The following is a 27038-nucleotide window of genomic DNA, read 5'->3' on the forward strand; positions in this document are numbered from 1 at the left end:
AGGAATTGCTTTTATTCACTTAAAGAAATTATAATTAATATTGTGTGGTTGTAATGATCCATTCAATAAAATGAACATATAACTATGGTGAAATATGTAAATAAAAATGCCAAAATTGCTATTTTTTGTTCAAATGACCATTTAAAAACAAGTTGCATGCACCCTGTCACAGCCTGCCCGTATGTGTGGGCACAGATGGCATCATGAAGTGTCTAAAACAGATGAAAACCTCTGCATGGTGGGCCCGCAGGTGGGAGACATTGAGGTGAAGGGGGCAGAAGATTTAAAGGTTTTCTGATACTAATATACTGATGACCTATCATCTAGATAGGTCAACAGTATCTGATCAGTGGGTACCCAAGGCATTGATGCTCGGTGTAGCGCTGCAGCCTTCTCACAGCTTAGCCTCCTAGGCCATGTGACGTCACGTTCATCAGTCACATGGCTTAGGCACAGCTCAGCCATTGAAGTGAATGGGGGTTGAACTGCGATACCAAGCATAGCCACTGTATAATGTGAGGCACTGTGCTTAGTGAGCTGAGAGAAGGCCGCGGTGCTAATCCAAGTGCCAGTGCCTTCGCAAACAGGTGATTGGTGTGGTCCTGGGTGTCAGACTCCCACTGATCAGATATTGATGACCTATCCAGAGTAGTGTTGAGCAAACAGGGAACAACTAGTCAGTGGGGGTGCGTAGTGTCGAACCCCCACTGATCTGATATTATTGAGGACAGGTCATCAATAGCTGGAGTCCAGTATACCGCTTTATGCCTTCAACAGATTTTTTTTCTTCTCCAGTTTGTCACTAACCCCGGGTTAGGTCTGCTATATACACGGAAGAACATGCTGGGTGACTGCATCTGCTGTGCTTGGATCTGAAATCAGGAACTCTGCGCCAATTTCCTTAGGTAGAACACTATGTGAATAACAGGAAATAACCCAGCACTGGAGTATTAGGTTGTACGAACGTTTAGTCTAGATAACAGTGGAGCTGCTGTGGAGGCTGCAGCTATTAGTTTAGCTACTAACATCATACTATGGTATCTCAGTATCGTTACACATAATACAGATCACACACATGGCAATATCATGGCAATTTCATTTTACACCTCACTGAAAACAACACAGTAAACTCTAAGGCCTCTTTCACACGGGCGTTCCGGATTTGCTCCGGATGCGTCGCGTGAGCATTGCGGGAAAACAGCGCGAGTAGGCACGCAATTGCAGTCAGTTTTTACTGCGATTGCGTTCCGATTGCAATGCGTTTTTCACGCGCGTGAAAAAAAAAACACTGAATGTGGTACCCAGACCCGAACCCGGACTTCTTCACTGAAGTTCGGGGTTGGATTAAATGTTCTATTAAAAATTGTATTATTTTCCTTTATAACATGGTTATAAGGGAAAATAATAGCATTCTTAATACAGAATGCTTACTAAAATATGGCTTGCGTGCGGATGCTATGCGATTTTCATGCATCCCCATTCACTTCTATGAGGCCTGCGTTGCGTGAAAAACTCAGAAAATATAACATGCTGAGAGGGCCTAAAAAATTTTTGTCTGGACTCAAATGTGGTTATTTATAAAAGGGGAACTAATTCTGAAATAACATAAATCATACAAATACATTTAATCCACAGTCAGGGCCGGCGCCACCTGTAAGGCGACCTAGGCAGCCTTAAAAAAAAAAAAAGCGTTGGTTAAGTGGCGGCCGGGCTGGTCCTGCCGCAAGTTTTTTTTTTTTTTTACAGCCCGGGGTGGCGCGTCTATGATTGTGCACCGCCCGGGCGCAGCCTGAAGAGAGGGACTGACAGGAGGGAAGCGCCTCTGAAGTAGTGTGGCTGAGCTCTGTTCGGTTCGCAGTACAGGAGCTTTTGTTTCCTGTACCCGGCCGGACTGACAGGAAGTGCTCACTTAGTGTGCACTTCCTTTCAGTCCGGCCGGGTACAGGAAACAAATGCTCCTGTACCGCGCACCGAACAGAGCTACACTACACTAGAGGTGGGGGGGGAATGAGAGTGACAAGAGAGAGGTGGGGTGGAATGAGAGTGACAAGAGAGGTGGGGGGGAATGAGAGTGACAAGAGAGGTGGGGGGGAATGAGAGTGACAAGAGAGGTGGGGGGGAATGAGAGTGACAAGAGAGGTGGGGGGGAATGAGAGTGACAAGAGAGGTGGGGGGGAATGAGAGTGACAAGAGAGGTGGGGGGGAATGAGAGTGACAAGAGAGGTGGGGGGGAATGAGAGTGACAAGAGAGGTGGGGGGGGGGGAATGAGAGTGACAAGAGAGGTGGGGGGGGGAATGAGAGTGACAAGAGAGGTGGGGGGGGGAATGAGAGTGACAAGAGAGGGAGGAGAGGGAAGAAGAGAGTGACAAGAGGGAAGAAGAGAGTGACAAGGGAGGGAGGAGAGGGAAGAAGAGAGTGACAAGGGAGGGAGGAGAGGGAAGAAGAGAGTGACAAGGGAGGGAGGAGAGGGAAGAGAGTGACAAGGGAGGAAAGGGAAGAGAGTGACAAGGGAGGGAGGGGGGGGGAAATTAGAGTGACAAGGGGGGGGGGAATAAGAGTGACAAGGGAGGGGGGAGGAAATGAGAGTGACAAGGGAGAGGGGTGGAAATGAGTGACAAGAGAGGGGGGGAATGAGAGTGACAAGGGAGGGGGGAAGAGAGTGACAAGGAAGGGAGGAGAGGGAAGAGAGTGACAAAGAAGGGAGGGGGAGAAGAGAGTGCCCAGAGCAAGACCAAGAGCCAGACTACAGCCAGAGACCAGATCATCTTATTGTCCTGGTGATAAGTAGACAATGCAATATGTTTATTATGTAATTGTTTAGAATATACCGCTATTGCGGACAAGAATAGGACATGTTCTATTTTTTTCAGGATCGGAATTGCGGACCCGGAAGCGCGGGTCCGCAATTCCGGATCGGGGCCGCACGTCGTGCGGTCCCATAGAAATGTATAGGTCTGCAATTCCGTTCCGCAAAGAGACCGCTATAAGAAGCTTGATTAACCCTAAGGGAAACATAGCAGTTATTTTAATTTAATTGCTGAGAAAGGGGTGGAACATATGTGATGTCATGATAGGCCAGAACATCTGATAAGGAAGGGGGGGGGGGGGGGGCAATTTTTATCTTGCCTAGGGCGTCAAATATCCTTGCACCGACCCTGTCCACAGTGCACACACAGCTATATCTACAAGGTGGCCCCAAACTGCTGTAATAAGCAGTTTAGGAGAGATCGTGCAGAGAAAGCATGCTGGGGGAGATTTATCTAACTGGTGTAAAGTAGAACTGGCTTATTTGCCCATAGCAACCAATAAGATTCCACCTTTTATTTTTCACAGCTCCTTTGCAACTACGGGCAACTAAGCCTGTTCTACTTTACACCAGTTTGATAAATTAACCCCTATGTTCTTTGTCTAGCCCTGACAAAGAACCTTATGTCACACACACACTGAACAGGAAGTTCCGGAGAGGGACAGGGCTTAAAACACACCAACTGAAATGCCAGAAGACCAATGCGCCTGCACTGCTATAGGAGTCTCTGCCCTTGGTCCCCACAGCCACTTTCTCTCCCTCTTCCCTGAGACCTATCGTCTGCCTCCCAGCCTTTTCAACTTGCTCATTACATTCCAGCCAATTTCATTTCACCACATTTACCCACTGAAACAGAGCTCAGCAGTGCAGAGGAGTGGTGAAGGACCTAAGCGATGTCACCATGTGGGCGGAGCTCCTGTGCTGTATGTGAGAGATTAATATTTCACCGATTCCCCATAATAACAATCTGGACATTCTGGGAGTTGTAGTTCTGCCCTCTTATACTCCTCTACCTATAATGTCTATTGATGCTCCATACTAAAAGTCTGGACATGCTGGGAGGCTCTGTTCTCTTATGTCCCTCTCCATGTTGTCACTGATGCCCTATAACAGTGATGGCGAACCTATGGCACGGGTGCCAGAGGCGGCACTCAGAGCCCTCTCTGTGGGCACCCGCACTCTGGAAAAAGTCTATAGTGTACCAATATGCCTTAGACTTTTCCTGACATTCATCAGCGCAGGGCGCACTATGAACAGCACAGGGAGCACATTGAATGTAGGCAGGATATTATAGCTAAATGATAAAGTACATAGAGGATATACTATATTGGACTGTAGTATTCAGGTTAAATTGCTTTGTTGGCACTTTGCAATAAATAAGTGGGTTCTGGGTTGCAGTTTGGGCACTCGGCCTTTAAAAGGTTCGCCATCACTGCCCTATAACAACAGTCTGAATATGCTCTGAGCTGTGGTTTTTTCCTCTTATATGCCTCCCAATGTAATGTTCACTGATGCTTTGCAGTAAAAATCTGTATGTGCTGGGAGTTGTAGTTCTGTTCTCTATTTTTATTTTTAACAATAAGCATCCAAACTCTTCATCTCCAGCAGCATCTAACAAAAGTCAATTTTTCAGATGCCACTGTATGATATCCATATGAAGCGGCCATTCAACGTACATATGCCATGTGTATATGTTAAATGAGGACAAAAATGTGCAGTGACACAGCTTTACGGAATAATGACTATCACTAAAGAGGGAGATCTGATAGATTTCTGACAGATGGGGAAGGATTCTATCAGAACAGGCATTACTCAATGACTATAACTACAAACCACTGTCTGGGTTATATTTGAATGTATTTGAGTGGGAAATTGGATTTATATTGGTAGATTTAGTATTCTGTAGTCTATTAAAGCTCCACATGGCAGCTTTCCAGGATCCTGAAAGGCAAATCTGCCTAGCTGTGGCACTATTTAGGAAAGGTGAGGGGTGACTAGATCCAGTCCCCAGGTTCTACACTTCCTGGCTTATGTTCACTAGCATGAGAGGGGGAGAAGGAGGGGTAGTAAACATGGCTGCAGCCTGAGAGAACCATCTACTGCTTCTCTAGTTTATTTTTAATGGTCTACAATTGTGATATCTGGTGAAACAAGAGCAAATAAAAGGCACATAATAACATTATGTTACATATTTTTTATTTTTTTTTGTGTGTGTGCATTTCAATTCTGGCTTTATGGCATGTATGGTCTATAAGTCTCCTCACGCCGATAAAGGCACTCTCTCCCCAAGGAAAGATAATACTCCCCAAATCCGGACAGGCCTCTCACCCAGTTTAGTCAGTACTCTCTGCTCTGTACTGATGAGGGGCAATCACCCCGAAACAGCTGTGTGTAGGTGAGGTGCTGGCTTAGGGTTGAACACGAACTTATAGGATAGGTGCTTTACATCTGGTGGCATTAGAGGCAGAACTTGTCAAGAGCTCATTTGCATCCCTTTCTTCTCAGAATTCCAGAGGAGCATGTATGGACTATAAGTCTCCACACCCCAATTAAAGCGCTCTCTCTAGTACCCTTACACCCCCCCCCCCCCCCCCAATTCTACTACATAAGAGATTAGAGGCTAGAATAAAGATCCACATTTTAGCCATGGGCAAAAGGAATTTACTAACTGGAAAATAAATTTGCACCTAGGGCTGAAACGATTACTCGAATTAATCGATTAACTCGACACAAAAAATCCTCAAATCGATCGAATCGATGATTCGTTTGTGGGAACTGATGGCAGTGGGGGGAGCTAGTAGCATTGGGGGAGGAGCTGATGGAAGTGGGGGGAGCTAGTAGCATTGAGGGAGGAGCTGATGGCAGTGGGAGCAACTGATGACATGGGGGAGCTGGTGGCATTGGAGGGGGAGCTGATGGCACTGGGTGGGGGATAGTGGAGCTGATGGCACTGGGGTGGGGGAGAGCTGATGGCACTGGGGGATAGTGGATCTGATGGCACTGGGGGGGAACTGATGCACTTGGGCTGATCGCACAGGGTGTTGGGGACTGATGGCATGGGGTCTTATGAGGTTTTTATAAAGGAAAAAAGTCTATTTTTTATTTATTTATTACTCGATTAATCATAAAAATAACCAGTAGAATACTCAATTGCTAAATCAATCGTTTACTGCAGCCCTATTTGCACCTTTTTATTTTTGTGGAACCTGGAGGTGTGCAAAATAATAGGGATCGACCGATTATCGGATTTACCGATATTATCGGCCGATATTCAGGATTTTGAACGCTATCGGTATCGGCATTTATTTGGCCGATATTCCGATAGCGTATGGGGAACACAGATCGCGCTGCTGACAGCGCTCTCCGTGTTCCCTCAGCAGCAGCACAGGGGAGAAGGAAGCAGTGTCTCCTCCCCCTGTGCTGCTGCCGCCAATGAGAGGGCAGGGGACAAGAGGAGGGGAGGAGCTATGGCCACTGCGCCACCAATGAAGCTTAATCTCTCATTTATTCATATACAGGAGGCGGGAGCTGCAGGATCACATAGCCGGCTCCCGGCCTCTATGAGCTGTAGCTGCGATCTGCGGTAGTTAACTCCTCAGGTGCCGGGGATCGCAGCTACTTGTCATAGAGGTCGGGAGCCGGCTATGTGATCCTGCAGCTCCCGCCTCCTGTATATGAATAAATTTGAGATTAAGCTTCATTGGTGGCGCAGTGCGCCCCCCCAAGCCCCCCAGTATTAGACATTGGTGGCGCAGTGCGCCCCCCCTCCCCCCCCAGTATTAGACATTGGTGGCGCAGAGCGCCCCCCCCCACCCCAGTCGCAGTGCGCACCCCCCCACCCCAGTCGCAGTGCGCCCCCCCACAGGATCCCCTCTCCCCTGCTCCTCCGATCGGAGCCCCAGCAGTGTAATGCTGGGTCTCCGATCGGTTACCATGGCAGCCAGGACGCTATTGAAGCCCTGGCTGCCATGGTAAGCTCCATGCTGCTGTGTGCACAAAGCACACAGCAGCAGGGACAGTGTGAGCTCCTATTCACCCTGATAGAGCTCTATCAGGGTGAATAGGACAAGGGTTCTAGTCCCTAAGGGGGCTAAAAGTTAGTTAAAAAAAAAAAAAAAGTTACAAAAATAAAAACACCAAAATATAAATGAAAAAGAAAGATTTACAAAAAAAAAAAAAAAAATACACATTAACAATAAACATTAATTTTCAGCAGATTTGTGGGAATTTTTTTTTTTTTTTCAAAAATGAAAATTCCCAGAATATCGGTATAAATTATCGGCTATCGGCCTGAAAGTTCACAAATTATCGGTATCGGCCCTAAAAAAAATCAATATCGGTTGATCCCTACAAAATAACATGACCTTTTTGGCATCAGAAGGTAATGTAAAGTTTTGAATGGAACCTGTTACCTGGTTTGGGGACAATAAACCACTGTTATACCTTTATGCAGCTGAGGTGTTAAAGGGAACCTGTCACCAGGATTTTGTGTATAGAGCTGAGAACATGGGTTGCTAGATCGCCACTAGCACATCCACAATACCCAGTCCCCATAGCTCTGTGTGCTTTTATTGTGTAAATAAACCGATTTGATACATATGCAAATTAACCTAAAGATGAGTTCTGTATGTGAGATGAGTCAGGGACAGGACTCATCTCAGGTTAATTTGCATATGTATCAAATCGGTTTATTTACACAATAGAAGCACACAGAGCTATGGGGACTGGATATTGCAGATGTGCTAGCGGCGATCTAGCAGCCCATGTCCTCAGCTCTTTGCACAAAATCCCGGTGACAGGTTCCCTTTAAGTCCACCTGTCCATAGTGAACCCATCACTAGTCAATGAAAATTGTACTTGCAGGAAAAAAGTTTGAGACTCTTCTCCAGCAGCATGGGGTGCAAGTGCACTGTGGTGATGAAGCCTCAGAAAGTACAACTCACTTCAATGCGCATGTACCTGATGTGCAGTGCATGCGCAGTGAAGTAAGGTATACCCTAACTGGCAACTGCATAACAGTGGTTTAGTGGCCCTTGTTTAGGTTCCCTTTATAGCATTAATTAGCCAAAATGACTCACGCTGCAAATTGCAAAGAAGGAGAAAGATAATGTTTAGCATTCATGTTACCTGAATGTTCTCAGGCAAGATAATGTGCCCAGAGACACAGAGCGGAATTGTAAGGATAAAATAATTACACTTAATAAGTGGGTGTTTTGATATCAGATTCAGCTTTCGCGTTACAGGACTATTTCAGCTACAGAATAGAAAGTGCTAGATCTTTCCATCTAATGATCACTATATTTTTTTAAAGCTTTGAAGGGACTCATCTGACACTACTAAAATTATGACATAAAAAAAATGCTCTAGGTTATTTATAAAAATACTTCTTTAATGCCCCGTGGAGGGAAGATCATTCGGTTAATACTTACCGCTCCCTCGATGCCACTGTACGCACTGCACTCACACAGGCTGTGGGCTCTTCTGCCCAAGTCCTGACCGGATGTGCGCACTCCTTTAGCTGTTCAGCTGAATGGGAAAAGAAGTGCACACCGCAGGTCGGATGCGGGCAGAAGAGCCCACAGACTGTTTGGGCGAAGCGGAGAAGGGACAGAAGACGGCTTCCTTGTATAACATTAGAAGATACAGAAAGCTCTACTGCAAGAATACCTTCACATTTAATATCTGCCTGAGCCAAATAAAGGATAATATGAACATTTTTGATGGATGAACATAAATCTGTAGTATCTTTACATTTAAATTTACCATTCTCCTCCTTTAGTAGGTGCCTATTGGAATGATACCACTGGAAGTGAGGATAAGGATGACCCTCGATATTGCAGTGAATGACCACGCCATTTCCTTCTTTCACAATGATGTGGTCTACCCTAGAGGTGATCACAGGTAATGACTCCAGTACTGCTTCAGAACCATTGGAAGTGTGATGATCAGTCTTCTCTGAGTTTATTGCTGTAGTCAGTGACATCAGGAAGAAAACAAATAATGTTGGGCACCAGAAAAAGTTGGAGATGCTCATAGTGTCCTTGAAAGAATGTTTGAGCAAGCTTAAGAAGATGAAGCGTGGATACCCCATCAGGATGTCAAACCTGCAGAACAAACAAATGTGCAGATATTATTATAAAATACTATAATAATAGTAATTATCATTCTGACATTCTATTGCCATAATTAAAGGGGTTGTCAAAGTTATATTTATTGATGACCTATCCTCACCATAATTCATCAATATCAGATCGGCTGGGGTCAGACACCCGGCACCCGAATACACAAGTGTATAGAAGCGATCCGTACCATTGAAATTGGGTGTAATTACACCTGCTCACCGCAGCAGATGCAACGGCAAGCAGGTAAACAATGAAGAGGAGGCAGCGCTGGCACGGCGCGCACCTTCTCTTCAAACAGCCGATTGGTGGGGGTGACGGGTGTCGGACCCCAGCCGATCTGATATTGATGACCTATCCTGAGGATAGGTCATCAATAAATATAACTTGGACAACCCCTTTAATATAAAGTTGTCATACTAATACATTGACTAACAAGACAGATTAACCCTGCCTACCAATGCCAAGTTCTAGAGACTAAAGGGGATAAAAGAAGCACTGCGAGTTATACTGTTCCTTTTAGGCTCCATTCACACGTCCGCAATTCCGTTCCGCATTTTGCAGACCCATCCCAAAAATAGAACATGTCCTATTAGAATAGGCATTTTCCATTAAGTGCCGGCGATGTGCGGTCCGCAAAATGCGGAACGCGGTTTGCCGGTGTCCGTGTTTTGCAGATCTGCAAAACATACACGGATGTCTGAATGGAGCCTTAAGCTGTAAGGCTACCCCTCTGGCTCAGAGACTCTCTGAGACCTCCGCTTAAAAGGGTCATCCAACTTCTATACCAATGTTATGTGGACCCTAGACAGTGCTGTACATAATACAAAAAAGTCACTAACTCTCTGTTCCAGTGCAAGGGTCCAGTTTTAGTCTTTCTGGTCCAGAGCACGTAAACTTCCAGATGGGGTAATGTGCTCCACTGTGGCCATTCATTGGCATCAGCGATGATGTGTTCCCAAGTGGCACATTACTGTTGGGTCACATGCTTCTTCGGAACTGGAACCTTGTGCTGGAATAGAGCAGTTGGGAGCACGTGAGCGGCTTTTTATGTTCTGTACAGCACTGTCCAAGGTCTACATAAAATCATGCGAGAAGCCAGACAACCTCTTTAAAGACCGAGTATAGCAGTGATAAAGCTACAGGAAGAAATGTGTGACTATACAGTTACAGCTGCACACACTGTGGCGAAACTAACCTCGCCACTGGATTTTGGAGGGGCCTGTTTGCCAGCCTCTTGCCTCAGAATTATGGCCCATATACTAACTTTGAAAGAGAAGACAGACCGGCTGCACAGTTTAAATCTGTGGAACTGTTTTGGCAGGAAAGCCATGCTTGCTGTCGGCCAAATGTGACTTCCATGGAATTCGTGAACCCCTGCTCGGATCTGGGTGATTTTTGGATATGTTGTTCACCTAGATCAGAGCTATCCATGGATGTATACATTATGGGGATATGTGGGGTTTTGAGGTGTTGTCTGTGTTTTGGGAAAAATGTGTGTTTTCTGCCTGTGAGTGATTAAGTTAGCCCATTATGTTTGGTAATTGTATCACAGGCAGAACCCAATGTGTTTTGGTAATTGTATTTTGTTGATTGCGTCAAAGACAATGCCCATTGTATTTTGTTGATTGCGTCAAAGACAATGCTCATTGTATTTAGTTGATTGCGTCAAAGACAATGCTCATTGTATTTAGTTGATTGCGTTACAGACAGAGGGAAGGGGGTTTTGTGTACAATTGCTGGGAAGGTTTCAATACTGTAAATGCATGTGATTGGCTGAAATATAAACTGTCACAGTCTTCGACAAGGTCCCCGGGGGAAGTGTCCCTTGCTAGGAGACCTGCATAAAAGGCTGAAAAATAACCCATTAAAGAGTTCCTGTTTTACATTCAACATAGAGCCTCGTCTCATGTGTGTGGGGATTGCTATACGTGTATACTCCCCTATCTATTACTCCTAGCTCTTTGTAAGAGCTGTTCCTGGTTCCTGTGGTGGTATCAGTGTCGAGCAGAGTGCTTGGAGTCCTCGGGAGGCACTGGGAGCATCCATCAACGGAGGTACCCAGTCAGGGTGCCAGGAGATCCTTTACACACGCGATCACCTATCTCTGTATTCAGTGCGGGAAGGAAACAGGATGCTGAAAAATCAGTGTACTGCTTTGTTCTACAGTGGAGTCCCTGGAATGTGGTGCGAGAAAAGGGGGGAGAACATAAGTAGCAATCCGCATGGGCGGATTGGCCATAAGCCCTACAGAGAAATTTTCCGGTGGGCCGATGCCCAGGGGCCCACTTTATCTCTCCTCTTTGCCATCAGCAAGGTACATAAAGATCTGAGGCTCTCAGCATTAATGTAAGAGCAACAGGTACTTAGGCACCTGGCCTCAGGATGATGATACAGTTTCATACTGTGGGACAGGTGGCAGTATATTGAGCTGCACTGTGGTATTTTTTTCTGCTAGGGCAGTACTTCGTCCTGCAGTGTATTGCTGGCCCCACCTACTTCTGTTGCCCTGCCTTCTGTCAATTTGGACTTGCCTACATCATGGGGCCACTTAGTTTTTTTTCCAGGTCCACTTTAAGTTCCCAGTCTGCCCCTGGCAATCTGTGTAACAGAGGGGGCAACCATGGCGGCAGTCTGTGTAACAGAGGGGAAGCGGGGTATGGGGAGAAGTCTCTGTAACAGAAGGGGGCACGGTGAGCATTCTGCATAAAAAGGCAAACATGGGAGCAGTCTGTGTAACAAAGTAGGCGTATGTCTTTCCATTCTTGTCTTAGTCTTCCTGCTAAAGGGACAACACTTGAGGATCCCTCAGGACACTAGGTGTGCAACATTAATACCTTCTCTGCCCTAGACCAAAGTTGCAGACATTAATTCCTTTTCTGCCCTAAACCCTATGGATATTACCATAAAGCCAATAACTAACCAAGCCAAGCATGGCTAATTATTTGGCACTATACTGTAATATTCATTTATAGATATTGGATTGTCATATTTAGCAGGAACATCAAAAAAACATTTTATTTTGTAGCACTGCAGACATTTGAAGGCTATGTACATCTTCGGGGGCAATTTGTTTTTATGATCGCAATTTACTCATTTTGGGCAAAAAAGTTTTAGATTTTTTTTTAAATGGTGTTTTCTAAAAATATTTAGCTGTTCTGTCACAAAGGGTTAGATAAGGTTTTTCAGTAAGATAAGAAATGAGCTCTAATGAGTGTTTAGGAGGACAGAGATCAGACATAAGAAGCCGTCAGCTGAAGAGTGAAAATTCTGATCCCGTTACTAGGTAAACTCAAGGCTGCACAAAGACAGGGGTTCAAAATTTCTAATAAAGACCAATTGAAAAAATTATTTTTAGCGCAAAAGGAGTACAATACAATAATATAAAATTGCCCCAAAGTTGTATATAGTCTTTAAAATATGAGAATCCAAGAAACTATGCACCCTCTGTAATTTCTCTCCTTCCAGCATTGAAATTATTTTCCACTACCATCCACAATATCTTGGCTATTAAATGTTAAAGGGTTTATCCAGTTTTTCAAACCCTAATGGCCCATCCCTATGATGGGCCATCAATATTAGAACGGCTGGGGTCCGACTCTTGGCACCCCAGCACCCAGCCATTTGAAGGGGTCGCAGTGATCATGGGGACACTGTGTCCTCTTCATTACTGCTGTTGACTCCTATTTGGATGCTACAGCAATCAATCAGAGAAGAGGAGCTGTTCGGCAGCTCAATGCAGACAACACTTCAGTCACGCTCCACTGCCAGTGCGCTGCAGGAACAGAACCTGACAGAATAATAGCTCATATTCATATGAAAATAAAAGCTCTGCAAAACGTATGTTTGTACTGCTCTCCTCAGCCTCTACAGAAAGCTGTCAGCAGTTTAGCGTGGCCAGATTCCCTTTAATGGCTGTATAAATAAAAAGCTCTGCAACTTTCTAATAGGGCGTCCATTCTCAGTGAAGCCCAGCTGTGAGATCTGCATGCGGATAGTACAGGTGCAGCTCTGCAATTAGCAGTACTCTGCATGCAGATCCCACACTCGGGTCGGACGCACCCATATACAGCACCTTATGTTTCAATTCATCCCCGTTTTCAAGATAAACCCCTTTATACCTAGTCATCTTCTCAAAAAGTACACTTTAATGCTATAGTTTTGACTCGCGTGTTCCCAATGTCCCAAGGGTTCAAATATTTATCAGCTCTGCCAGTCGCCATACCAATCAGTGTGGGCCAACGACACCAAGAAATAATGAAGAGTAACATTACTTTACACTGTTTAAAACTGTAACCAGACTCTCTGCAAGAATGCAAATCACTTGAATCTTCCTTCACATTATGCTACGAAAACCTCATGACTAGAGCATTCAGCCAACAAAAATTACTACCATTTAGGAAAGAAAACATTTTTTACATCTAATCTGAAGCCAAGTAAAAATTTTCAGTCACCAGGGTTGGATTTTTTGAGATTCTGGGGTCATGATCATGGCAAATTAAATTAAAGAGAACCTGTCACATAAAACTGCAATATAAGCTACAGGAAGCATGCAATAGAGCAGGAGGAGCTGAGCAGATTGCTATATATTTTCATGGGAAAAGATTCAGTATAACTTGTAATCTATACATTTATATTCCTGCTCATTCTAGGCTTTGAAGTCCAGGAGACGGTCCTATCAGTGATGACAGCTATCTCTGTATACACAGCCATAGAGGGGAGGCTGTCAATCACTGATAGGACTGTCTTTACTTAAAAGCCTCTACTAAATGTTTTCCCACAAAACTACATATCAATCTACTCAGCAAATCCTGCTCTGTATCAAGTTGCATTCAGCTGAGACAACCTGTCCACTGTATTTTTAAACAGAATATGCTGATCACCGTCAGAAGTTGTACATTTTGGTAACATGGCAGCTGTTAGCGCATGGAATATATACAGGTCCTTCTCAAAAAATTTGCATATTGTGATACAGTTCATTATTTTCTGTAATGTACTGATAAACATTAGACTTTCATATATTTTACATTCATTACACACCAACTGAAGTAGTTCAAGCCTTTTATTGTTTTAATATTGATGATTTTGGCATACAGCTCATGAAAACCCAAATTTCCTATCTCAAAAAATTAGCATATTTCATCCGACCAATAAAAGAAAAGTGTTTTTAATCCCAAAAAAGTCAACCTTCAAATAATTATGTTCAGTTATGCACTCAATACTTGGTCGGGAATCCTTTTGCAGAAATGACTGCTTCAATGCGGCGTGGCATGGAGGCAATCAGCCTGTGGCACTGCTGAGGTGTTATGGAGGCCCAGGATGCTTCGATAGCGGCCTTAAGCTCATCCAGAGTGTTGGGTCTTGCGTCTCTCAACTTTCTCTTCCCAATATCCCACAGATTCTCTATGGGGTTCAGGTCAGGAGAGTTGGCAGGCCAATTGAGCACAGTAATACCATGGTCAGTAAACCATTTACCAGTGGTTTTGGCACTGTGAGCAGGTGCCAGGTCATGCTGAAAAATGAAATCTTCATCTCCATAAAGCTTTTCAGCAGATGGAAGCATGAAGTGCTCCAAAATCTCCAGATAGCTAGCTGCATTGACCCTGCCCTTGATAAAACACAGTGGACCAACACCAGCAGCTGACATGGCACCCCAGACCATCACTGACTGTGGGTACTTGACACTGGACTTCAGGCATTTTGGCATTTCCCTCTCCCCAGTCTTCCTCCAGACTCTGGCACCTTGATTTCCGAATGACATGCAACAGTCCAGTGCTGCTTCTCTGTAGCCCAGGTCAGGCGCTTCTGCCGCTGTTTCTGGTTCAAAAGTGGCTTGACCTGGGGAATGCAGCACCTGTAGCCCATTTCCTGCACACGCCTGTACACGGTGGCTCTGGATGTTTCTACTCCAGACTCAGTCCACTGCTTCCGCAGGTCCCCCAAGGTCTGGAATCGGTCCTTCTCCACAATCTTCCTCAGGGTCCGGTCACCTCTTCTCGTTGTGCAGCGTTTTCTGCCACACTTTTTCCTTCCCACAGACTTCCCACTGAGGGGCCTTGATACAGCACTCTGGGAACAGCCTATTCGTTCAGAAATTTCTTTCTGTGTCTTACCCTCTTGCTTGAGGGTGTCAATGATGGCCTTCTGGACAGCAGTCAGGTCGGCAGTCTTACCCATGATTGCGGTTTTGAGTAATGAACCAGGCTGGGAGTTTTTAAAAGCCTCAGGAATCTTTTGCAGGTGTTTAGAGTTGATTAGTTGATTCAGATGATTAGGTCAATAGCTCGTTTAGAGAACCTTTTCATGATATGCTAATTTTTTGAGATAGGAATTTTGGGTTTTCATGAGCTGTATGCCAAAATCATCAATATTAAAACAATAAAAGGCTTGAACTACTTCAGTTGGTTTGTAATGAATCTAAAATATATGAAAGTCTAATGTTTATCAGTACATTACAGAAAATAATGAACTGTATCACAATATGCAAATTTTTTGAGAAGGACCTGTATTTTGAACGCATTTGTTATTGACAGCAGAGAGAGGAATATAATGTGCGGAATATATGCTTTGCGTACATCTTAAAACGTAATTGACGTGTTTTTATTTAAAATAAATATATATAATAATCTATTTTTGCATATGTTGTTAATTATGGTGGTGTTCTATGAAGATGTGCATGTAAATTTAGGCCTAAGAGGTATGTATGTACATTGAAGGTTTTTTTTTTTTTTTTTTTTTTTTTTAAGAGGTGTGGTCCATATAACTTACTACTTGGATAACACTTTTACTCACTAATATCAACTTGTATGCAATTTCTATTTTTTTTTTAAATACACTGATGCAAACTTGCAAGAAGGTGTTCAAAGGTATAAAGTGCGGTGGTATTGTGACAATGTGCTGGGTATCTACTTCCAGAATATACAGTTTTTTTCTCCCTACAAGATGCACTTTTACCCCCAAATGTGTGGGGAAAATGTCAGTGCGTCTTATAGGCCAAATACTAATGAGCGCTTCCATTATGGAAGCGCTCATTAGTACAGTAGGACTGGGGAGCGGAGTGGTGAATACAGCGCTCCTTGTGCTGACAGTACTCAACGCTCCATGGTCTTCTTCTGCCGGAGCCGCATGTTGTGCTGTGACCTGCCGTCACGGTCTCCCCTGTGACAGGGGTCAGAAGATCTAAGAGACTGGCTGCATGTGATGTGATCTGACAGCCTCTTTGGTTTCACCTTTTTCTGTGTTGTTGCTGGTTATGACCACACCTCTTGTCTCAGGTGTAGCTTAAGTGGTCATTCCAACTCCTCTATTTAGTGTGGTCTCACTCATCATGCTATGCAGTTGATAGTTCCTTTCTGGTTGTGGAAGTGCTGGTGTTTGGTTCTCCACCGAGTTCCTGCTTGTCCGCGTACTTAAGAGTTAAGTGTCTTTTCCGATTTCTTGATTATCGTATTCCCCTATCTTCTGGTATTAGGCCTGAGGGGGTCTCCTGTTCCTTTAGCTGAGAAGGAACAGGTCATCTCTTGTACTAACACTATTTCTAGGGCCCTTTAGGGTCAGATAGGGCTCTAGGTTCCTATGTATGAACATTCCTACCATCGAGATATGTTCATCCTGTTAGTAGTCAGGGCTCGGTTTAGGGATTTAACTAGGTGGTGACCTTTCCCCTTCCCCTTGTTTTCCAGGATTAGTAGCTTTTCTCTTCCCTCATGTGTTTAGTGTGGAGTTTACCACCCACACAGCGCCGTGACACCTATGCACAGAATGGGAATGTAGGTACGCCCTGTAACCTCATGCTGTGCGATGTCAGGTCACAGCACAGTATGGCAGGAAAAGCGCTGGATCTCAGGACTGGCAGCGATGCCTGGAACAGGAGAGGTAAGTGTAATATTTTTTTTGTCTGATCTGAGGTCTGATTAACATTGGGGGTCTAACTGAGGTTTGAGTGAGAGTCAGAGCTGGGATCTAATTAACATTGGGGGTCTGATTAACATTGCTGGGTCTCATCTGAGGTCTGATAGGGGGTCTGAGCTGAAGTCTAATTAACATTGGGTCTGACTAAAATTGGGGGTCTGGGCCGAGGTCTGATTAACATTGAAGGTCTGATGAAAATATTTTTCTCTTATTTTCCTCCTCTAAAACCTAGGTACAGGGCAGGTGTGTCTTATAGGAGGAAAATATATATTGGTATGGCGTGGTTGGCATAATATTTTAGTTTGTGACTTAGGATTTATTTGTACATGGCAAAACTGCGAAATCTGTCCTTTCCACTAGAGGTGGAAAATGTGGACAGATTAGTTATTTTCAGACATGTACAATAGGGTTGCACCGGGTATAGAATTATCGATACCCAAAGGATACTTTTGTACCAGTATCGATTAGATACCGGGATTTGCCTTTTACCGATACTAGGCTGCTCTACTTCGCAGCCTAGTATCAGAGAACATGGTGCACTGCTCTCAGTGCATTCCATGTTCTCCTCAGCAGCACAGTGGAGAAGGAGTCTCTCCCTCCCCACTGTGCCGTTGCTACCAATGACAGGAGAGAGGGGCGGAGGAGGGGAGGATCTGTGGCCACCGTGCCACCAATGAAGATAACTAACCCATTAATACAAATACAGGCAGCGGGTGCCGGCTGGAAAAAAAAAACAAAAAAAACACATAGCCGACACCCAAACTCTACGACAGGCTGTTTGGCACCTGAGGGGTTAACTGCCGCGGATCGCAGTGCCTTGTCATAGAGGACGGGTGCCGGCTATGTGATTCTGCAGCTGGCACCCGCTGCCTGTATTTGTATTAATAGGTTAGTTATGCTCATTGGTGGCGCAGTGCGTCCCCCCCAACTCATGTGACAACTTGGGGTCACTTCGCTCTCCAGGATCGCAGTCTTCTCACCTTAGATGGTTGGCACACCTCAAGAAGCCACTGCAGACTTGGGTGCAAACTGGCCACGACCAGCTTTATTGTAACTCTAACAGCAGTTCTCCCTTTATTGTAACTTTAACAACAGTTCTCCCTCTCTATCGGGATCTGGGTCTACTGTAAGGCCCCAGAGTGGCATTACCACCTCTTTGTGCCCCTCTACTATCTCCTATGTCGATCCTGTGTCATTCTATGTATTTATTTCAGGTCCCGCATAACGTGTAGTTGTATTTCCCTGCAATTGTTATGTTTACATGTAATGTACCTGGCTCACCAGCAGATGGCGGCAATTATGGCAGAGCTAGTTTGCCTACAGTGGAACCTTCTTGCCATTCTAGACCTCTTTAGAGAGGTAGGAGTTTAGCTAGTAAAAGTCAGTCTAGAGGATCCCCTCCTTGGGGAAGGAGCAGGCCATCATCCCTGCTGGACGAGCCTGCAGAAGTTAGTTGAGCTTACCCCCTGTAAGGGCAAAGCTGTGTGCCGGCCAGCAGAGCCTGTCTGCTCAGCTGGGCCCAAAGGCCTGAGCTGAGTGCTTCCAGAGTCAGGAGTAAAGATTCCTTGGAGAAAGATAAAGAGAAAGAGAAAGCTAAAGATACCAAGACAGAGATAAAAAGGTAAGACAGAGTCAGACTACAGAAAGTTAAGTTGCAGTTTCTATTTACTCCAGATAGCACAGCAGAGAAAGTGACGGATGTAGCAGAGCAGAATGTGTTTGCCTGCCAGAATTAATGCCAAAACTTGCTGATACCCAAGATAAAGTTGGAAGATTGTTCTCCGATGAAAGTTTATGCCAAGTAAAGCTGATTTAACTTCAATACAAGTCTTGACTCAATTTATTCTACCATCCCTCAACTGTTAACCTTTTTGCACTGCTTCGGACGACTACGCCTGGGGTTGTGGGATATCCAGGTAGGAGCACCGTGACAAGTGCACAGCCGCACCTAAAAGGGACATTTTAGGCCACCCTCATACCACTCTGGCATTCCGACACATGGGTTCCACCATCACTTTCTACATAGGGGGACTTCGTTGCTGAAATGCAACTGGCGTCACAACAAAAACACAGATTTCCTTCCTAAAGGGATTTCCCGGGCGCCCCTAGTCAGCCCGTTGCACTACCACTCATCTCCCCAAAACACAACACAGTGCTTACCCTACCCAGGGTTAGAGGCTCCCAAAGGACTGTTTCTTCCCTAGACTGGGAACCTTGATCGAGGAGCTCAGCCCACATTTACCTGAGCTCCTTAGCTTGCTGCTAATAATCTTTATTATCAGCCTGGCTGCTACAGACAAAGAAAAAAAACACTATTTAACCCCTTCCCAACACATGACGTACTACTACGTCATGGAAGCCACTGCGTTCCCGCAATTTAATGTCATAGTGATCGGGCGGGCACTGGAGTCTCTGGTAGCCAGGCCCCTGCTGTATCCGTCGGCATCGCTGTAAAAGCGATGTCGGCGGATTAACCCCTTCTATGCAGCGGTCCGTGCTGACCGCGAAATAGAAGGGGTTTGTGTCAGGTGAGGGAGCGCATTGAGTCCCCGCTCTGCTGTGGCAGGGACTTGATGTGTCAGAAGGCAGCCCGATGCCATACAGAGGCTGCCCAATGCCTTGCACGGCATCAGGACCTGCCTTCTACGGGTGCCTCAGGCTGGGTCTACTAGGCAACCTGTTCGTGTACTAATCACTGTAGTACACAAAACAGGCAATGCATTACAATATAGATGTTTTGTAATGCATTGCAGAGGGGATCAGACACCCAAAAGTGAACCTCAGAAATAAAGTAAAGAAAAAATTGTTTAAAATTCTTACCTAAGACAATTGGTCAAAAAATAAAGAAGCTATGGCTCTCAGACTATGGATATACTAAAATATTATTTCGGTTTCAAAAATGCTATTGTGTTAAACTTAAATAAGAAAAAGTAGACATATTAGGTATTGCCACGTCCGTAACGATCTGCTCTATAAAAAAAAAAAAAAAAAGCCACATGATCTAATCCCTCAGGTAAATGCTGTATAAATAAATAAATAAATAAATAAATAAAAACTGCACCAAAAGAACCAATTTTTTGGTCACCTTGCCACATAAAGTGTAATAATGAATGATCAAAAAAAATCATATGTACCCAAAAATGGTACCAATAAAAACATCAACTCTTCCTGCAAAAAGCGAGCCCCTGCACAAGATGATTGGCAGAAAAATAAAATAAAATAGGGCGTTCAGAAAATGGAGACACAAACATTTTGTTTTTTCCAAAAATGCTTTATTATGTAAAACTGAAGCAAAGAAAGTAGACATATTTGATATCACCACATCCGTAACAACCTGCATACCTCAAAGATACTAATGAGTTTTTGACAGCCATTAAAGAGTTACATTGGCAGGATGGGTACCAATTGGTATCCCTCGATGTGGAGAGCCTCTACACCCGCATCCCACATGATGCGGGTGTGGAGGCGATCCTTGACATCGTGGCCAATATGGGCAAGAGTCAGATGTATTGCAGTTTCATTGGCGAGGCATTAGAGTTTATATTAACCAACAATGTGTTTCAGTTTGGGGCGGATTGGTACAAGCAAAAGGTTGGTACGGCCATGGGGACCCCCGTCTCCTGTACATTCGCTAATATGTACCTCGCTAGATTTGAGGACAGGTACATTTATTCCACCACGAACCCGTATGTATCCAAACTGAAAACGTATCTACGGTTCGTAGATGACGTATTCATAGTGTGGGAGGGTACCGAAAGCGAGTGTAGGGAGTTCGTGGGTTTCCTAAATGGTAATGACATGGGTATGACGTTTACCCTCAATTTCGGAGGTTCTAGATTGGAGTTTTTGGATGTGGCTGTCATGGTGGAAGGCGACGAGTTGGTCACTGAGTACTTTCGGAAGCCCACGGCGACCAACTCCTTGCTCCGCCATGACAGCTTCCATCCTCCCTGCGTTAAGAGAGCTGTACCTTACGGGCAATTTGTCAGATTAAGGCGCATTAATAGTAAAAATAGCAGTTATTGCAGGCAGGCAGAAGAACTGAAAAAACGCCTTATGGAGAGAGGGTATCCTGAAGAACCATTGGAGGAGGACATGAGGAAGGTTGAGAAGGATTTCTCCCAAGACAGTTTACTTAGGAGGGCCAACTACGAAAATAAACAAAGGGACGCAGATTTCAGGAGGTTTGCATTTTCATTTAAATATAGTCCCATGGCAGAGCGCATTCGCTCCGTTATCTTTAAAAATTGGGACGTATTAAGGAGAGATGCAAGCCTGTATGAACTCACTGAACAGAAACCACAGATTTCTTTTAGAAGAGCACATACCGTAAAAGACAGATTAGTCAGAAGTAGGTTTAAGCCCAATAGGAACGAGAATTGGCTTAACAGCAATTTACCTAAAGGGAATTTCAAGTGTGGCAACTGCTCGTTTTGCAATTATAACTCCCTGAAGAAATCCATTGGATTTGCAGGTATCCAACATAAAGTGAACACCTTTATTAATTTCAGGAGCACATACGTAGTGTATCTGCTATTGTGCCCCTGCGGTCGATTTTATATCGGCAAAACTATCAGGTGCCTGTTTGAAAGGTTTAGGGAACACCTGAATTCAATAAGAACAGTAAAGGGGTGCCCTAGATTCATCCAACATGTCAAAGAAGCCCATAATGGGGATGTTAGTTGCATTTCATTCTCCGGTTTAGAAACAGTACTCACTCCTCCACAGGGAGGGGATAGACACCGCCTCCTCCTGCAGAGGGAAGCCCAGTGGATCCTGCGCACACAAGCTTTGGGAGAGCTTGGATTGAATGATAGAAACGACCTGAGCCCATTCCTGAAATCAAAAATTCTTGATTTTACATCCATATGTGTCCTATTTACTTGTATGTTTGTGTTTGTTTTCTTGCTGATATGTTGCAAATATGTTGCACTTGTCTATGTTTTTAGTTGTTGAGCGCAACTCCTTTCACCTATGTGCGGCCTGATTCGTCCATTTGTATGACGTCGGCCTGCACTAGAGGTTAAAGGAAGTGCGGACACAGATGCGCATTGAAGCACAGCCTGATGAAGTGCAATTAGCGCGAAACGGCCGCCGCTGTCACTGCGTGTTTGACTTGTCCACCCCCTGCCTGATTGTGGCTGAATAAAGCTGTTTGAACGCTACCGGTGAGTGCCGCTGCATATTCTTTCTGCTTACCGACAATTTTTATATTCTACTCACTGTCACTACCAGAGCTTTGAGACGTTCTCAAAGCTCTGTGTCTCCACCCCTGTGATGATGTCACTTAGGGTTGGAGGTTTTCTCACTGTTCTGTTTCTCCGCCCCTGTGATGAGGTCTTACTCTCAGCTGTCTCTCCTGCGTTTGATTTCTCTGCCTTTAAATCACCCCTCCTCCTATTGCAGGGCGTGGATTATATTTCTCCTTTCAGTTGTAGCTCTGCCTTGAGTATCTTCACTCCTTTAGCTACTAGTTCTCTGGACCTGTGTTCTGCTGCTGCAAGCACTCCGGATATTGCCAGCGGTCCTTGGATCCGTCTTCTCTACGGCTGCAGCTCCATCAGCTAAGTGTGCAGACTTTGTTATGTACCTGGTGATTTCCTGACTGGATCTGAGGTGGCCCCGGTTCCCTCCTTATTCTGTGCAGGGCATCGGAGGCCGTGCCCCTTCCACTATTGTAGGGGTTACAGGGCTCATCAGTCTAAGGTACGCGGGCATGCCTCGTTCCACCATTTGGATCCGGGCATGTGCTTTAGCAGCATAGGGAGAGTGAGGGTCTGACAGGGGTCACCCTTTCTCTTCCCTAGTTTGGGTCCGGTCAGTAGCTCTTTTTACTGTGTATACTCTTGTTACCCTTAAACAGCCGTGACATTATAATCCACCAAAACCGTCCTTGTTGACATGGATCCGCTTTCTGACCTGGTTGACCGCATGCAGGGTCTTTCTTTGGAAGTAGCGGATCTCCGTCAATCTCTGACTCAGCTACAAGCATTGGGCTCTGCTCCGGCTCATGGAGTCTGTTGCGAGCCAAAGGTCTCACTTCCGGAAACGTTCTCCGGGGGCAGTGAGAATTTTGTTCGCTTCAGAGAGGCATGTAAACTCCATTTTTGTTTGTGTCCCCACTCCTCTGGTAATGAGGAACAGAGGGTGAGGATTGTCATCTCCCTGCTCAGAGGTAATGCTCAGACTTGGGCTTTTTCGCTGCCATCAGGGGATCCTTCCCTGCTATCCGTGGAGAGGTTTTTTGTGGCCCTGGGGCAGATATATGATGACCCGGATCGTGTTGCTCTGGCAGAATCGAACTTACGTGTTCTATGCCAGAACAAACTGTCTGCGGAGCTTTATTGTTCTGAATTTCGGAGATGGGCAGCTGATTCAGGCTGGAATGATGCTGCACTCCGAAGTCAGTTCTGTCATGGTCTCTCAGAGGGTTTGAAAGATGCCTTTGCTTTCCATGAGAGACCAACATCCTTAGAGTCTGCCATGTCATTGGCGGTACGCCTTGACAGGCGTCTAAGGGAAAGAAACAAGACCTCTCCGTCCAGCCATTGTCAGTCTAGGGGCAATGGTGCGGACTCATTCAGTATGCAGGGGTCTCATCCTGTCTCGCTCCCCTCTGAGGAGGAGCCCATGCAGCTAGGCCGACTTGCCCCTGATAAAAGAGGATTTAGTCCTCAGAATATGGTGTGTTTTTGTTGTGGGGGCATAGGTCATTTGGCAAATGTTTGTCCGTCTAGGAGATTCCTGAACTGTACTAAGAGCGATAATAAGAGAAAAACCTCAAGAGGTAGATCATCAAGTTCTGCTTCATCTGCTACTTTGGGCAAAGTTGATGTGGGAATTGATGCTTTTCCTCTGACCTGCAGTTCCCGTTTTCTCCTGTCTGCCAGGGTGGCGCTAGAGAGCAAGGTCATTCCTTGTGAGATTTTTGTCGATAGTGGAGCGGCCGTCAATCTTATTGACACTCAATTTGTAGCTTTGCATGGGTTTCAGGTTTGTACATTAGAAAAGGATATACCTGTTTTTGCTATTGACTCTGCCCCACTCTCGCAGAGATCTCTGAAAGGCATAGTTCACAATATCCGGCTAGCTGTAGGTGACACTCATGTGGAGGAGATATCTTGTTTTGTCCTTAACGGATTGCCTTCTCCTCTAGTTTTGGGGCTACCCTGGCTCACTAGACATAACCCCACTATTGATTGGCAAGGAAGGCAAATAAATGAGTGGAGTGACTTTTGTAGAGAGAATTGTCTCACAGCCACTCTTGCTGAGGTGTCTACTAAAACTCTGCCATCATTTCTCTCTGATTTCTCGGATGTGTTTTCCGAGAGCGGTGTTCAGGAGCTACCTCCTCACCGGGAGTTTGACTGTCCCATTAACCTCATTCCCGGCGCCAAGCTGCCAAAGGCACGCCTCTACAATCTCTCACAACCGGAGAGACTCGCAATGCGAACCTATATCTCTGAGAGTCTCGAGAAGGGGCATATTCGTCCCTCAAAGTCGCCTGTTGCCGCGGGTTTTTTTTTTGTTAAAAAAAAAGATGGCTCTCTGAGACCTTGCTTAGATTTTAGGGAGCTGAACCGTATCACGATTCGCGATCCCTATCCCCTTCCTCTGATCCCGGACCTCTTCAACCAAATTGTTGGGGCCAAGGTGTTTTCCAAATTGGATCTGAGAGGCGCGTACAACCTGGTCAGGGTCAGAGAGGGGGATGAATGGAAAACGGCCTTTAATACCCCTAACGGGCATTTCGAGAATCTCGTTATGCCTTTCGGCCTGATGAATGCTCCGGCCGTCTTTCAGCATTTTGTTAATAGTATTTTCTATCATTTAATGGGGAAATTTGTATTGGTGTATCTTGATGATATTTTGATTTTTTCCCCTGATGTTCAGACTCATCAGGATCATCTTTTTCAGGTCCTGCAGATACTGCGGGAAAATAAACTGTATGCCAAGCTGGAGAAATGTCTTTTTATGGTATCAGAGATTCAATTTCTGGGTTTTCTCCTCTCTGCTTCTGGTTTTCGCATGGATCCGGAGAAGGTCCGTGCTGTGCTGGAGTGGGAGCTTCCTGAAAATCAGAAGGCATTGATGCGCTTTCTGGGTTTTGCTAACTACTACAGAAAGTTCATTTTGAATTATTCCTCTATTGTCAAACCCCTTACTGACATGACAAAAAAGGGGACGGATTTTTCCTCTTGGTCGGAGGAGGCGCTTGCAGCCTTTTCTAAGATTAAAGAGAGTTTTGCGTCTGCTCCCATCTTGCTGCATCCCGATGTTTCCTTACCTTTTATTGTTGAGGTGGATGCTTCCGAGGTGGGTGTGGGTGCAGTTTTGTCCCAGGGCCCCTCTCCTGCCAAATGGCGACCTTGTGCCTTTTTCTCTAGAAAACTCTCCCCGGCAGAGAGAAACTATGATGTGGGAGATAGGGAGTTGTTGGCCATCAAGTTGGCTTTCGAGGAATGGCGCCATTGGTTGGAGGGGGCCAGGCACCCTATCACCGTTTTTACCGACCATAAGAATCTGGCGTACCTGGAGTCGGCCAGGCGTATGAATCCGAGACAGGCCAGATGGTCTCTGTTCTTCTCCAGATTTAATTTTGTTGTTACTTTCCGCCCTGGGATCAAGAATGTGAAGGCTGATGCTCTCTCTCGCTGTTTTCCGGGAGGAGGAAACTCCGAGGACCCGGGTCCCATTTTGGCGGAGGGGGTAGTTGTTTCTGCTCTATATTCCGATTTGGAGGCCGAGGTCCAGGCTGCCCAGTCTGAGGCACCTGCCCGTTGTCCCTCCGGGAAGTTGTTCGTGCCTCCTGAGCTACGTCACAAACTCTTTAAGGAACATCATGATACAGTTCTTGCTGGTCACCCCGGGAGTAGAGCCACGGTAGATCTCATTGCTCGGAGATTTTGGTGGCCGGCTCTTCGTAAGTCTGTGGAGGGTTTTGTGGCGGCTTGTGAGACGTGCGCTCGCGCTAAGGTCCCTCGTTCACGACCTTCAGGTTCCCTTCTCCCGTTACCCATACCTTCCCGTCCTTGGACACACCTGTCCATGGACTTTATCACGGATCTTCCTCGTTCCTCGGGGAAGTCGGTGATCCTGGTGGTCGTGGACCGTTTTAGCAAGATGGCTCATTTCGTTCCTTTCCCCGGTTTACCCAATGCTAAAACGTTGGCGCAAGCTTTTGTCGATCATATTGTTAAATTGCACGGCATTCCCTCTGAGATTGTTTCCGATAGAGGCACGCAGTTTGTGTCCAGGTTCTGGAAGGCTTTCTGTTCTCGCCTGGGGGTTCGGCTGTCCTTCTCTTCTGCTTTTCACCCGCAGTCGAATGGTCAGACTGAGCGCCTCAATCAGAATCTGGAGACATATTTGCGCTGTTTTGTGGCAGAGAACCAGGAGGATTGGTGTTCATTTCTCCCTCTTGCTGAGTTTGCTTTGAACAACCGTCGTCAGGAATCTTCTGATAAGTCACCATTTTTTGGTGCATATGGGTTCCATCCGCAGTTTGGGACATTCTCGGGAGGGGCTCTTTCTGGTTTACCTGAGGAGGAGAGATTTTCCTCGTCTTTGTCTACCATTTGGCAAAAGATTCAGAGTAATCTCAGAAAGATGAGTGAGAAGTATAAGCGTGTGGCTGATAAGAGACGTGTGCCTGGTCCGGACCTGAATGTGGGTGATCTGGTGTGGTTGTCTACAAGAAATATTAAACTGAAGGTTCCCTCCTGGAAATTGGGCCCCAAGTTTATTGGGCCTTATAAAATTTTGTCAGTCATCAATCCTGTTGCCTTCCGCCTTGATCTTCCACGGGTTTGGAAGATACATAATGTTTTTCACAGATCTCTCTTAAAACCATATGTCCAGCCCACGGTACCCTCCTCTTTGCCTCCTCCTCCGATTTTGGTTGATGGCAATCTGGAGTTTGAGGTTTCCAGAATTGTGGACTCTCGCATTGTCCGCGGTTCTCTTCAGTACCTCGTTCATTGGAAGGGTTATGGTCCTGAGGAGAGGATGTGGGTTCCGATGTCGGACATTAAAGCCACTCGCCTTATCAGGGCATTTCATAGGGCTCATCCTGGGAAGGTGGGTCCTGGGTGTCCGGAGTCCACCCGTAGAAGGGGGGGTACTGTCACTACCAGAGCTTTGAGACGTTCTCAAAGCTCTGTGTCTCCACCCCTGTGATGATGTCACTTAGGGTTGGAGG

The 27038-nt window shown here is 45.5% G+C and overlaps 1 protein-coding gene across 3 annotated transcripts in view; it reads right to left on the bottom strand.

The window, feature by feature from the left end:
- The window catches only part of MFAP3L (microfibril associated protein 3 like), an 86389-nt gene that overhangs the window by 22462 nt on the left and 36889 nt on the right, over nucleotides 1-27038 (bottom strand). For all 3 annotated transcript variants that reach the window (XR_006390299.1, XR_006390305.1, XM_044297133.1), the window contains exon 2: nucleotides 8571-8911. Coding sequence is in view for 1 of the 3 variants with exons in the window: in XM_044297133.1 (XP_044153068.1) it covers nucleotides 8571-8898 (328 nt within the window). In the remaining 2 variants the exon portion in view is untranslated. The remainder of the gene's footprint in view (nucleotides 1-8570; nucleotides 8912-27038) is intronic.

Source organism: Bufo gargarizans, chromosome 1 (genome assembly GCF_014858855.1).
Source record: "Bufo gargarizans isolate SCDJY-AF-19 chromosome 1, ASM1485885v1, whole genome shotgun sequence".
Lineage (NCBI taxonomy): Eukaryota > Metazoa > Chordata > Amphibia > Anura > Bufonidae > Bufo > Bufo gargarizans.